Raw genomic sequence first — 12966 nt, 5'->3', positions numbered from 1 at the left:
GAAGCCACATTTTACCCCCAAGGAGGGGGGGGGTAAGCTATTTCCAAGACTATATGTATGAAAATAACATCAAAATGTCATGGTCTTTATTCAGATACCTGGAGTCAACCAGCAGCCACCTCTACAAAATTCTGCCAGAAATTTACTCTATAAGAGGAACATTATTCTTGTGAATTTCACTCTCAAGTGATAAAACTTTTGGAGGTACTAGCAAACAAAACTGTGTAATGATAGAAGTAGACTAACAGTCCTCATGAATATATATTTTTGTTGTGATAAAACATTTTTTAAAAAAAACATTTTTATTAAAAGGATTTTATGGTTTCTGTTGTCTTGAGCAGAGTAAGGCATTTAAACTGCAGCACAGCCATCTGTGGTGATGCACTCTTATAATCCCAGTACTTGGGAGGCTGAGATAGACGCACCACAGGTTCAAGACCAGCATCAGTAACTTAATAAGGCCCTCCACAATTTAGTGAGACTCTTTTAAAATAAAAAATAAGGCTGGAGCTATAGCTCATTGGTAGAATGCCCCTGGATTCGGTCTCCAGTGCCCCACACACACAAAAAGCGTCACAACTTTGAGTATGTATGTTTGCCTCGTGGCACCTGTTAACGGATCTGTCAGTTGCTTGCTTGTCCTGGACAAAGCCTCATGTCTCTGGTATTCTTTGTGTTGTTTTAAATGCTTCTGCTTTCCAGGTGCCAAGCACTGGGTCAAGCACTTAGAGTACATACGCCCCTCCCTTAGGTACATTATAGCATGCATGTGGTAGCATGGGAATAGTTCTGAAGTGTTGGATATACACCATATCACTGATATACTGGGTAACTCCACCACACTACTATATGGGTTTTTTTTTTTTGGGGGGGGGGGTTGTCTTTGCAGTACTGGGGATGGAACCCAGGGGTATTCTACCTCTGAGCTACACCCCAGCCTTAGTTTCCATTTTTTTTATTTGAAACAGGGTCTAAGTTGCAGAGGACTTAAGTAGCTGAGGCCATCTGTGAACCACAATCCTCCTGTCTCAGCCTCCCAAGTAATGGGATTACAAGCATGTGCCACCATGCCTAGCTATACCACTATATTTATTTTTATTTAGTGTGTGGTACTGGGGATGGAACCCAGGGGCTCTCTACGACTGGGCTGTACTCCCAAACCTATTTCATCTCTTATCTGGAAACAGGGTCTCACTAAGTAGCTGAAGCTGGCTTCGAACCTGTGCGATCCTCCTGTCTCAGCCTCCCAAGTACTAGGGTTACAAGTGTGCATCACCACACCCAGCTATACTACTATATAATGTTTGTTAAATCAGAATTGAGAAGAGGGACAGTCAGGCATGGTGGCTAACAGTTGTAATCCCAGTCCTCAGGAGCCTAAGTCCAGGCCAACCTCAGCAACCTAGGAGATCCTGTTTCAAAATAAAAAGGGCTGGAAGTAGAGCCCACAGGTAGAACACCCCTGCATCCAATCCCTAGAACCACACACACAAAAAAAAGGAGGGACAAAGTAGTACTATATGAGGTGGTCAGGGAAGGATTTGTGATGTGAGATCAAAAGAAACTGAAGATTGAGTGAAGTAGATATTCTAGGCAGAACAGATTCCATTGTGAAGTGCAAAAGCAGAAACAAACCGGGCGTGGTGGCGCACAATTGTAATCCCTGCTCTTGGGAGGCTGAGACAGGAGGATCGCGCAGGTTCAAAGCCAGCCTCAGCTACTTTAGTGAGGCTCTCAGCAACTTAGTGAAACCCTGTTTCCAAATAAAATGCAAAATGGGTCTGGGAGTATAGCCTGGAGGTAGAAAGCCTCTGGGTTCCACCCCCAGTACCACCAAAAAAAAAAAAAGGCAGAAACAGGCATAAATTTTGGGATGATCACGCCCGGTGTGGTGTGCATACTTGTAATCCTAGTACTTGGGAGGCTGAGATCTCAGAATCATAGGTTTGAGGCTAGCCTCAGCAATTTAGACCATTTCAAAATAAAAAGGGCTAGGGATGTAGCTGAGTGGTAGGATGTTCCTGGGTCCAAACAAACAAAAACAAGCTATGGCACAAGTGTGATCACAGGTGGAGTGAGCTTCGGAGGCAGCCTACCTGGCTGTGACCTCAAGTTGCCAGCCTTTAACAGGTTAGAGTTTGGGGGGGGGGGGGGTTTTGAAAATTTTATTGAGGCAACTGTAGGTCAACATAGTATCCAGGAACATTCTACCAGTTACATTCCCAGCCCTATTTTTTTCTTTATTTTGAAACAGTGTCTCACTGAGTTGCAAAGGGCCTAAGTACCTGAGGTTGTCCACAAACCATGATCTTCCCGTTTCATCCTCCCAAATGCTGGGATTACAAGTGTGCATCACCACACCTAGCTTATTTTTTTATTTTGAAACAAGGTCTAAATTGCTGAGGCTGGACTTGGAACTTGTAATCCTGTCTCAGCCTCCCAAGCACTAGAACTAAAACGAGGTCTCCCAGCCAGATATGTGGCTGAGACAAGGAGATCACAGGCTAGAGGCCAGTTTCAGCAACTTAACAAGGCCCTCAGCACTTAGTAAGACAGTTTCAAAATAAAGTAGGACTGGGATGTTTCTCAGGTGGAATGCCTCTAGGTTGTCCTAAACTATACACACACACTAGTCTCCCTGTTCTCCAGGCTGGTCCAATCTCTTGGGCTCCTGATCTTCCTACCTCCTCCTCCTTAGTAACGGAGTTACAAGCACATGTCACTCTACCTGGTTTGAAGCTATTCTTTCTATACCTTGGAATGGTGGTTCGAGACCTGGGTGTTAGTTAATACCACTTCAAACTGCCTATAAAGTTTTGAAAAATCAAACAGAAACCAGGTATGGTGGCACACACTTGTAATCTCAGTACTTAGGAGGTAGAGACAGGAGGGTCTCAGGTTTGAAGCCAGCCTCAGCTACTTAGTGAGGCTCTGAGCAACTTAGACCATTTCTAAACAAAATAGGTCTGGCAATGTAGCCCAGAGGTAGAAAGCCCGAGTCCCATCCCCAGTACCACAATAAATAAATAATAAAACAAGTGCCCTTGCCCTTCCAAGACTTGGGGTGAACTGAGATCAGATATTTGTGTTTTTTAAACTCCAGATGATGTGCTGTGTAAGCACGGTCTTGGAGGTCTAGTAGTTGTTGGCTTCCTAGTATTAATGGAGCTGATGCAGGCTTTCTATCGTCTTCCTGCCGTAAGGCAGGGTTTTTTTTAGTCAAGATTTGTTAGTACTAGAGCCAGGCGTGGTGGCACACACTTGTAATTCCAGTACTTGGGAGGTAGAGAGGAAGGACCACAGGTTTGAGACCAGCCTCAACTATTTAGTGAGGCCCTCAGCAACTTAGACCATGTCAAAATAAAGAAAAAAAGGGGGGGGGGGCTGGAGGTACAGCTCAGGTAGAATGCCCCAGGCCCAATCCCCAGTACCCCACTCCCCCCAAAAAAGGATGTAATAGTTTTACATCTCATAATGTCACACAGGTCTTCTCAGACAAGAGGATAGAAAACTATTGCACATCACTCCTTTATTATACTGATCTGGAAAAGATGATTTAGTACAGTTATACTTTAAATGAGCACTGGTCCCACGTGGCAGGTCCAAGCAACTGGAACATGATTCAGAAATCAGATACGGTGAGACACTTGGACATGATCAAGAGGCATCTCACTGCCACAAAACAAGGCAGAGGAGGGATACTAAAATACACAAGACACACTCCTGCCCAAGAGGATAAGGAGCTCATCCCGTAGAGGTGTGAGGAATGGCTTTTTTTTAAATAGTCTCATGTGAGCCTATTTAACCATCACTAGAAACCCCAGAATGGTTTTGTTTTGTATTACTTTTATATATTTTTTCTTTTTGTAAAAGTAAATGTAACATATAAACTTAATATTGATTCCAGCCTTTTGGAGCCAGCTCTGCTGGAAAATAAAAACCACCATGCAAGTTACATTTATCTTCCACTGGAATGATGAGAATCCCAGACAGTGACTGGCTACAGCGGAGTGCAGAGCTGGCTGGGAGCACAACCGGGCTCTCTGGCTTCTCGTTGACTAGCCCTATTCCCTACCAAGCAGGTCCTTAGTAAACAAAACACTAGGGAAAAACAGAATCACTACTTCTCCACTGTGTTGGGTAAGAGGGGCCTTCCTTGTACTGGACTAAGACTATGCCCCAGAGGTGCTGTTCTGTGTTCTATGAAGGGAGTGGGTGCAAGAGACAAAATGCTAAAATTCAGATGGGAGCCGCTGGTCCCATCTGCAGCTACAGCCTAAGATGCCTACAGAGGTGGAGAGCGTGGCAGGTGCAGGAGAGGTGCAGAGGAATGGAGGGAGGGTGTTCCTCGGGAGTCTCCTGTCACCTTCACTTCTTGACCTTGCCCTGGGCAGCCACCGCTTCCATGGCTTTACGGACGGTCTCTTCATCCCCCAGGAACTGCATGGGCTTGATGGGCTTCAAATTCTTATCCAATTCATAGACAATGGGAATACCAGTTGGCAGGTTCAGCTCCATGATGGCCTCTTCAGACAGACCTGAAAACAGCCAACATGATCAGCCACAGCGGTGTGAATCCCCCAGGTGAAAAAAAAAGACTTTAGTAGGAATTAAAACAAGATATCCTTTCTGATCTTTGTGATAGTAGTTCTGATCTATATGCTAGTAGATCCTCCTCCCTTCAAGGAATGTTCCCAGTACTAATTTCTCAAGCTACTAAACTGAAAAGCAAGAGGAAGTATGAAAAGTATACAAGGTTCTAAGGCCACCAACAAATTACAAAAAGGTATATACTACAGATATCTCTACCAAGGTAATATCTAGAATCTGCCCACAGTGAGGCAGGACTATCCTTATATCAGACATATTATAAAATCGATCCATCTACCAAAACTCAGCACTTCTGGGCCTCTAGGTCCTCGGGTAAAACAATTCAAGATGCAAATTGAGATTTATTTATGAAGTTCAGCCAGGTTTTGCCTAAACAATTTCAATAAACAGTTTCAACTGGCAATCCTAGTATAGAAACGGGCATCTTAAAATCACCTGGGAGATAGATACCAATTCTGAATGACATCTGGAGTAGGACCAGAGGTTCTGCAAATCTAACAAAAGCTCTCAGTTGTCCAGCTGTCACAGCTATGCATGCTGTCACCACTTCACATACACAGTTTGTTTATGGATTTGTTTTTATTTTGGTGGGGGGATTCAACTCAAGGCTGTTCTACCACCAAGCTACACCCCCAGCCCTTTTTTTATTTTGAAACAGGGTCTTGCTAGATTGTTGACAGTCTTGCTAAATTGCAGAGGCTGGTCTCAAACCTGTAATCCTCCTCTCTAAACCTGGGGATTGCAGGTGTATGCCACCACACCCAGTTCCACATACACTTTTGCGTGTGTGTGATACTGGGGATGGAACCCAGGGGCATTCCACCACTGAGCTGCATCCCCAGCCCTATTTTTTATTCTTTATTTTGAAACAAGGTCTCACTAAGTTGCAGAGGGCCTCACTTAAATAGCTGAGGCTATCCTCAAACCTGCCATCTTCCTGTCTCAGCTTCCCAAATGCTGGGATTACAAGCTTGCACCACCACGCCCAGCTCACATACACGTTTTGAGAAAGAAGTACAGATGTTTTCTGACTACGAATCAACCTAGACTGTTTCTGAGGTTATCAATATGTCAGCCCTTTTTTGAGAGTCTCCCTTATATTAAGTAAATCCTTGATTAGTGGAAGCTCTGCTTTAAACCATCCTCAAGGGCCCCTCCAAAAAAATGCACATACCCTCCAGATGCTTGACGATACCCCGAAGGCTGTTGCCATGGGCTGCAATCAGGACCCGTTTCCCCTCCTTGATCTGAGGGACAATTTCTTCATTCCAGAAGGGCAGAGCTCTGGCAATAGTGTCCTTCAGACTCTCACAGGAAGGCAGTTGATCCTCAGTGAGGTCTGCATACCTTCGATCCTAAAAAACAACAAAAACATTCCAGTTCAACCAATCATTACCAGCTCCATCAGTTAAATGGCTTTTATGATGTATTATTTCTGCCATTCCTCATCTTTGAATGGGTTAAGTGATGGGTGAAATCCTATCAAGAGTCCAAAAGGTAGCTGAGAGCTTGGGAAAAGGAATCATTATCCTTCCTCCCCTTATACCATAGCCAATAGAGAAGAAATATAACTTAGAGCCGGGCATGGTGGCGCACACCTGTAATCCCGCACTTGGGAGGTTGAGACAGGAGGATCACACAGGTTCGAAGCCAGCCTCAGCTACTTAGTGAAGCTCTCAGACACTTAGACCCTGTTTCCAAATAAAATAGAAAATAGGTCTGAGAGTATAGCCCGGAGGTAGAAAACCCCTAAGTTCTACCACAAAAAGTAAAAAAGAAATATAACTTAGAAAAGGCTAGCAACCAGACTCATCCCAATACACTTGAACTTGTAGTTGGTCTAGGAATCCTATGGATTGGTTTAGAAAATACAGCAATGGAGATATAAATCTGGCCCAGCATGGTGGCACATGCTTGTAATCCCAGTACATACTTTGGAGGCTGAGACAGAAAGGACCCCAGGGAAAGGACAGTCTCAGCGACTTTATGAGGCTCTCCAAAACTTAGTGATGACTGTTTCAAAATAAAGACTAAAAAATAGGGCTGGGGATATATTTCAGAGGTAGAATGCCCCCAGGTTCAGTCCCCAGTACCACAAAAAAAATTTTTTTCAGATATACAATATAAACTGTTATAGCCGGGCATGGTGGCACATGCTTATAATCCCAATACTGGAAAGGTGTGGTGGTCCACACTTGTAATTCCAGGATTTGGGAGGCTGAGACAGGAGGATCCAGGTTTACAACCAGCCTCAGCTACTTAGTGAGGCCCTTTGCAACTCAGTGAGATCCTGTTTCAAAGTAAAGAATAAAAAATAGGGCTGGGGATGTAGCTCGGAGGTAGAATAAAAAATAATAAAAATAATAATCCCAGTACTTGGAAGGCTGACAGGAGAATTGTGCAGGTTCGAAGCCAGCCTCAGCTTGAGTCTCTCAGCAACTTAGTGGGACCCTGTTTCCAAATTTAAAAAAAAAAAAAAAATAGGTCTTGGGAATATAGCCCTGAGGTAGAAAGCCCCTGGGTTTCATCCCCAGTAGCACAAAAAATAAATAAATAATATAATATAATAATAATAATATGCCAGCCATGGTGGTAATACTTGTAATCCCAGTACTTGGGAAGCTGGGACAGGTGGATCTCAGGTTTGAGGCCAGCCTCAGCAAGTAGTGAGATTCATCAACCTAGTGAGACCCTGTTTCAAAAACAAAAATAAAGTAGAGCTGGGGGTGTAATCCAAAGGTAGAATGCCTCTGGGTTCAATCTCTAACACCACAAAAGGACAAAGAATGAAAGTAGGACTAGGGTGTAGCTTGGAGGTAGAATGGCCCCAGGTTCCACCCCCAGTAAAGCCCAAATCCTAACCCAACTGGGTCCTGGGTGGAGTGACCAAACTTGGTTTGCCGTACCTTACTGATAGTGCTGTAGAAAGGGTGATCAGGCTCCATCGGAGGTGGGGGGACATCGTAGGAGCGCCTCCAGATCTTTACCTGGGCCTCACCATGCTTGGCAGCAGTTTCTGCTTTATTGAGGCCAGTAAGACCCCCATAATGGCGCTCATTGAGGCGCCAAGTCCTCACCACTGGCAGCCACATCTGGTCAATGGCATCCAGCACTGTCCAGAGAGTCCGAATTGCTCTTTTTTGCACTGAGGTGAAGCAGATGTCAAATTCATAACCAGCATCTGAAAATTTGAATTTTCAAATGATAAGCTAATTAGGTCCACTCTAATCCTGAAATTTTTTTTTCTCTTTTTGTGGTGTTAGAGATTGAACCCGCTAAGCCAGATTTTTTTTTTAACATATGAATCTCTTATTCTGGTATCCAAATGAAAATTGTCCAACTATTTTAATTTGTTGCTTGGATTACAGCAGGTATGTACCATCACACCTTTATAAATGAATCTCTAATCTTTCCTCCATACACTTACAGTTATTGTGTGGGGATGGTAATCAGTTATGTTGGCCAACCAATAGGTTACAATTAATCAGTCTCATTTCAGGAAAGATTATTCCCCCTCTCACCTGAATGAGAAAGGAAAACATTCCTCTTATCTCCACAACACTACAAGACCCTCTTTAAATTCCAGCAGAAGCCGGGCATGGTGGTGCACGCTTGTAATCCCAGCATTTGGGAGGCTGGAATGAGAGGATCACAGTTCGTGGCAAGCCTCAACTACTTAGTGAGGCCCTTTGCAATTCAGTGAGACCCTATTTCAAAATAAAGAATAAAAAATAGGGCTCAGGGTATAGCTCAGAGGTAGAATGACCCTGGGTTCAATCCCAGTACTACAAAAAAAAAAAAAAAAATGGGGCTGGGGGTATAGCTCAGAGGTAGAAAGCCCCTGGGGTCTATCCCCAGTACCACACACCACAAAAAAAAGGAACTGGAGATGTAGCTCAGAGATACAATGTCCCTGGGTTCAATCCCCAGTACACAAAGAAAAAAAAAAAGAATTGCCAAGCATGGTGGGATTACAAACATGCTTGCAATCCCAGTACTTGGAGGCAGAGACAGGAGCATCGCAGGTTAGAAGCCAGCGTCAGCAGCTTGGTGAGGCTCTCAGCAACTTAGTGAGACTGTTTCCAAATAAAACATAATAAAGAGCGGGGCATGGTGGCACAAGCTTGCAATCCCCGCTTGTAATCCCGGCGCTTGGGAGGCGGAGACAGGAGGATTGCGCAGGTTCGAAGCCAGCTGCTGGCTTAAGAGACCCTGTTTCCCAATAAAAAATAGGTCTTGGAGTGTAGCCCAGAGATAGAAGGGGTTTCCAGGAATCCCAGTATGAAAGAAAGAAAGAAAGAAAGAAAGAAAGAAAGAAAGAAAGAAAGAAAGGGAGGGAAAGAGGGAGGAGGGGAGGGGAGGGGGAGAGAGAGGGGGAGAGGGTGGGGGGAGAGAAAGCAAGAAAGGCCTAAGGGGTATAGCTTGCCCCTGGTTTCCATCCCCCAAACCACAGGAAAAAAAGGACAACTAACCAATGGTAAAAAGGGGGGGATTAACTACCAGGAAACCCACTACCCAGAAGAGAAAAAGACAGGTCTCATCATGTATCCTCCGGAACAATCTGACTAGATTTGGCTGTATCACCTCACTAGCCTAAGGGAAGGAATGGCTCCCCAACAAAAGGCTGAGTCACTGGGAAGTGAGAACCCACAGTACAAGCCTCAGCTCCCACAAGGAAAGCTACAGGCTGTTGCCGACTAGCAACAAAGCATCTCACTCTGGATGCACAGTCCCCAAGAAAAATAAAACGTTTCCCCTTAGGACTGTGTATGTGTGTATACACAGGCCAGGAGCATTCTACCTCTGAACTACACCCTAAGCCTTTTTACTTATTTTTAACAGGGTCTTGCTAGGTTGCTAAGAGCCTCCTGCAGTCCTGTTTCAGCCTCCCAAATACTAGAATCACAGGGCATAGGCCACCAGGCCCAGATACCCTTAGAACTCTTAACAAAATATTGAAGGATCAGAAGCATAAAGCTTTAGCTTTATGCTTGTCCATTAAAACACAGTACAGCCAGGGGTAGTAGTGTGGACTCCATTTCTTCTCCTTTAGCTTGTCCATTAAAACACAGTACAGCCAGGGGTAGTAGTGTGGACTCCATTTCTTCTCCAAGGCATCCCTCCCCCCTTTCTCAGCCTTCAAGTTGCATATGGAAACTCAGTTCTCACTAGCTGTCTCCTGATATCAGACTCAACACTACACAAATCCCATTATTTTAAAAAAAAAAAGGCCGGACGGACGTGGTGGCGCATGCTTGAAATCCCCGCACTTGGGAGGCTGAGACAGGAGGATCGCACAGGTTTGAAGCCAGCCTCAGCTACTTAGTGAGGCTTTCAGCAACTTAACGAGACCCTGTTTCCAAATAAAATATAAAATGGGTCTGGGAGTATAGCCCGGAGGTAGAAAGCCTCTGGGTTCCACCCCTAGTATCACCAAAAAAAAAAAAAAAAAAAAAAAAAAGCACTGAGGCTGGATGTGGTCGATCACGCTTGTAATCCCAGCATTCAGGAGGCTGGGATAGGAGGATCAGGTTCACAGACAGCCTCAGCTACTTAGGCCCTCTGCAACTTAGTGAGACCTTGTTTCAAAATAAAGAGTAAAAAATAGGGCTGGGGGTGTAACTTGGAGGTAGAATGTCCCTGGGTTCCATTCCTAAACTGCAAAAAATAAAAATAATAAAATAATAACTGAAACAGGGTTATTTTAGAAAGATTTAAAAGTTTAATCATTTGATCATCTTTATTAGAAGAGAGTAGCAATTTACTTTATATTGAGCTAGGCATCAGCAAACCGAAGACCTATACAGTTCTCCCTGCCAGAGAGCTAAAGAAAATGGCCTCCTTTACCAGCATTTTCCCTTTCCTGGCCTCTCCTAGATGGTATGAGGTTACAGCAAGCCATCTCAAACCATTCACATGCCCCCAGAAGAATTACCTTTCCCAGACTTTCCAAAGCTTCATTTCAAAAGGATGTAGGCAAAAAGCTAGAGGGCAAGCTAGGGCCAAAGAGCAGTGCCACAACCAGAGGTCAGTAACCAACGGTTTTATATGCCTGCTTTTTGTCCAGGAAATCGGAAGGGAGCAAGGCAGGATGGGCCCTAATTATCAGTGGAAGTACCTCTTAGATCAAGGATCCCTTGAATGGCTGGCTAAAGATGCTTTATTAGAATTCCAAAATCACAGAGCACCCCCCAGTCAGAATAGGCACATGGGCAGGCACTATCTCTCAGGGACTTTTGCCTCTTTGCCTAGCATGTCCTTGGCAAACAGCAAGCCAGTTATTCACACCTACCTGTTAATCCACCCAGGCATGGGGCAAGGACACTGGACTAGAAATAAGCAGACATGACCTTGAACAAGTCATCTTTCCAATTTTTTTCTTTTCTCAATTATAAAAGGGGGCCAGGAGCCAAACGTAGAGGCGCATGCTTAATAATCCTAGCATTTGGGAGGCTGAGACAGGAGGATTATTGTTTGCGGCCAGCCTCGGCTTCTTAGTGAGGCCCTTGCAACTACTCAGTGAGACCCTGTTTCAAAATGAGAATAAAAAATAGGGCTGGGAGTGTCACTTAAGAGGTAGAATGCCCCTGGGTTCCATCCCCAGTAAGGCAAAAAATAAGGGGAGGGGCCAGGAAGGGATAGAAAGGAGGGGATAAAATCTGCCAGGCCAGGAAGGGATAGAAAGGAGGGGATAAAATCTGCCAGGCCATGGTGGTACAAGCCTGTAATTCCAGTACTTGGGAAGCTGAGACAGGAGGATTCCAGGTTTGAGGCCATTCTCAGCAACTTAGGCAAGACCTGTTTCGAAATAATGGGAGCTGGGAGCCGGATGTGGTGGCACCCGCTTGGAATCCCAGTACTTGGGAGACTGAGACAGAAGGATTGCAGATTTGAGGCCAGCCTCAGCAACTTAGTGAGGTTCTCAGCAATTAAGTGAAGCTGTTTCCAAATAAAAAATAAAATAGGTCTGGAGGTATAGCCTGAAGATAGAAGGCCCATAGGTTCTATCCCCAGTATCACCCAAAAAAGGGGTAACTGAGGTTGTAGTTCAGAGATAAAACGCTCCTGGATTCAGTACCCCATCCCAAGGTAAGGTAGTTTATGGGCTGCCTTAGGGAGCATCAACTTAATTTCTTCATTCATTCTCTATACACAGCACCGTTTCCCTAGTGTCTTGGAGCTTTAGATTCGCCCTCCCCCCATCGCAGCCTCACTCCCCGACAACGTGCAGCTCCTCTAGGGTCCGAAGCAGCCTCTAGAGAAGGCTCGGCTACGGGCCCTGGAGGGCACTGGGCATCCTCTGGGAGCCGCAGGCCCTGGGGGAACGCTAGAAAGGGCAGCCCGCCATAGGTGGCTCCATCCCGGGCATCCCGTCCCCGAACTGGTAAATGCTGAGACTGGAAAGGGAGAGCGGCTCGCCGGCGGTGTCCTCGGCGCGAAGGGCCCCGGGGGCCGCCCGGCGGCCCTCCCCCGCGCAGCCCGGCGCGCGCCGCGGTGACCTTGAGCAGGTCGGCCGCCCGCCCGCGCCCACCTGCCAGACTGCAAGCCAAGCGGCCGGAGCAGAGACGCCGCCCGGCCGCGGCCCTTCCCGGAGGTCGCGGGGAGCCAGGCGACCTCCCGGCGCCCCGGCCCGCCACCCGCAGCGCGGCCCGCGCCTACCTCGCAGCGCCTGCCCGCCGCGCTTCGCCTCCTCGTGGCCCGCAGGGCTCAGGTCGGCGTCGTACCAGCCACTGAAGCGGTTCTCCAGGTTCCAGGCGCTCTCGCCATGCCGGATCAGCACCAGCTTGTAGGCGGCCATGGCAGCGGGCTGGCGATGCGGCGCGGACTGGGGCTCGCCGAGATTCCGGAGTCTCCGCCCGCACCCCGGCCGCGCCTGCGCGCTGGTGCACCCCGCCCGGCTCCGCGCGCTTTCTCGCCCAAATCTTTCCACCGGCTCGTGACCGCCCTTGGCCCGCCGGGTGTACGCATGCGCACCGTGCGGGCGCCCGGGAGAGGGGGCGCGCGCCGAGACTCCAGGGCGCATGCGCCCTGCGCCGCGGGCCGAGGCGGTCACGGAGCGCACGTAAGCACGGAGGGAGGCGGGCTGCCGAGCTCCTAGGGATGGAGTGTCCCTTGGCCTTTGAACTCATTAGTCCTACCGGGTCTCTGTCCCATCCCTACGCAGTTTGATTCACACACCTGTCTTCAAGTGTTCACTTCCATTTTATTAGCTTTATATCTCGGGCAGGTCGCGAAACCTCTCTGCCTCATCTGTAAAATGGACATAGTAATTCTTACCTGGTACCTGGCTAACCTCTAAATGCTCCATATAGTAGTCTGCCTCAGGCGCAGCGGTGCTTGCCTGTAATCCCAGCT

At 46.8% G+C, this 12966-nt stretch overlaps 1 protein-coding gene across 1 annotated transcript; it reads right to left on the bottom strand.

Annotated features, from left to right (window-relative positions):
• Positions 1–4368: 4368 nt before the first annotated feature.
• Positions 4369–12409, bottom strand: PGAM1 (phosphoglycerate mutase 1; the record flags this gene model as incomplete). Its single annotated transcript, XM_080693800.1, has 4 exons — positions 4369–4538; positions 5786–5966; positions 7518–7792; positions 12271–12409. 4 exons carry the CDS (start codon positions 12407–12409, stop codon positions 4369–4371), a joined length of 765 nt encoding a protein of 254 aa, XP_080549926.1.
• Between the last annotated feature and the right edge of the window lie 557 nt (positions 12410–12966).

This window comes from Muscardinus avellanarius (assembly GCF_963383645.1).
Source record: "Muscardinus avellanarius genome assembly, chromosome: 4".
Taxonomy (NCBI): Eukaryota; Metazoa; Chordata; class Mammalia; order Rodentia; family Gliridae; genus Muscardinus; species Muscardinus avellanarius.
The sequence above is the reverse complement of the archived record's forward strand: the minus strand, read 5'-3'. Positions and strand labels throughout refer to the sequence as shown.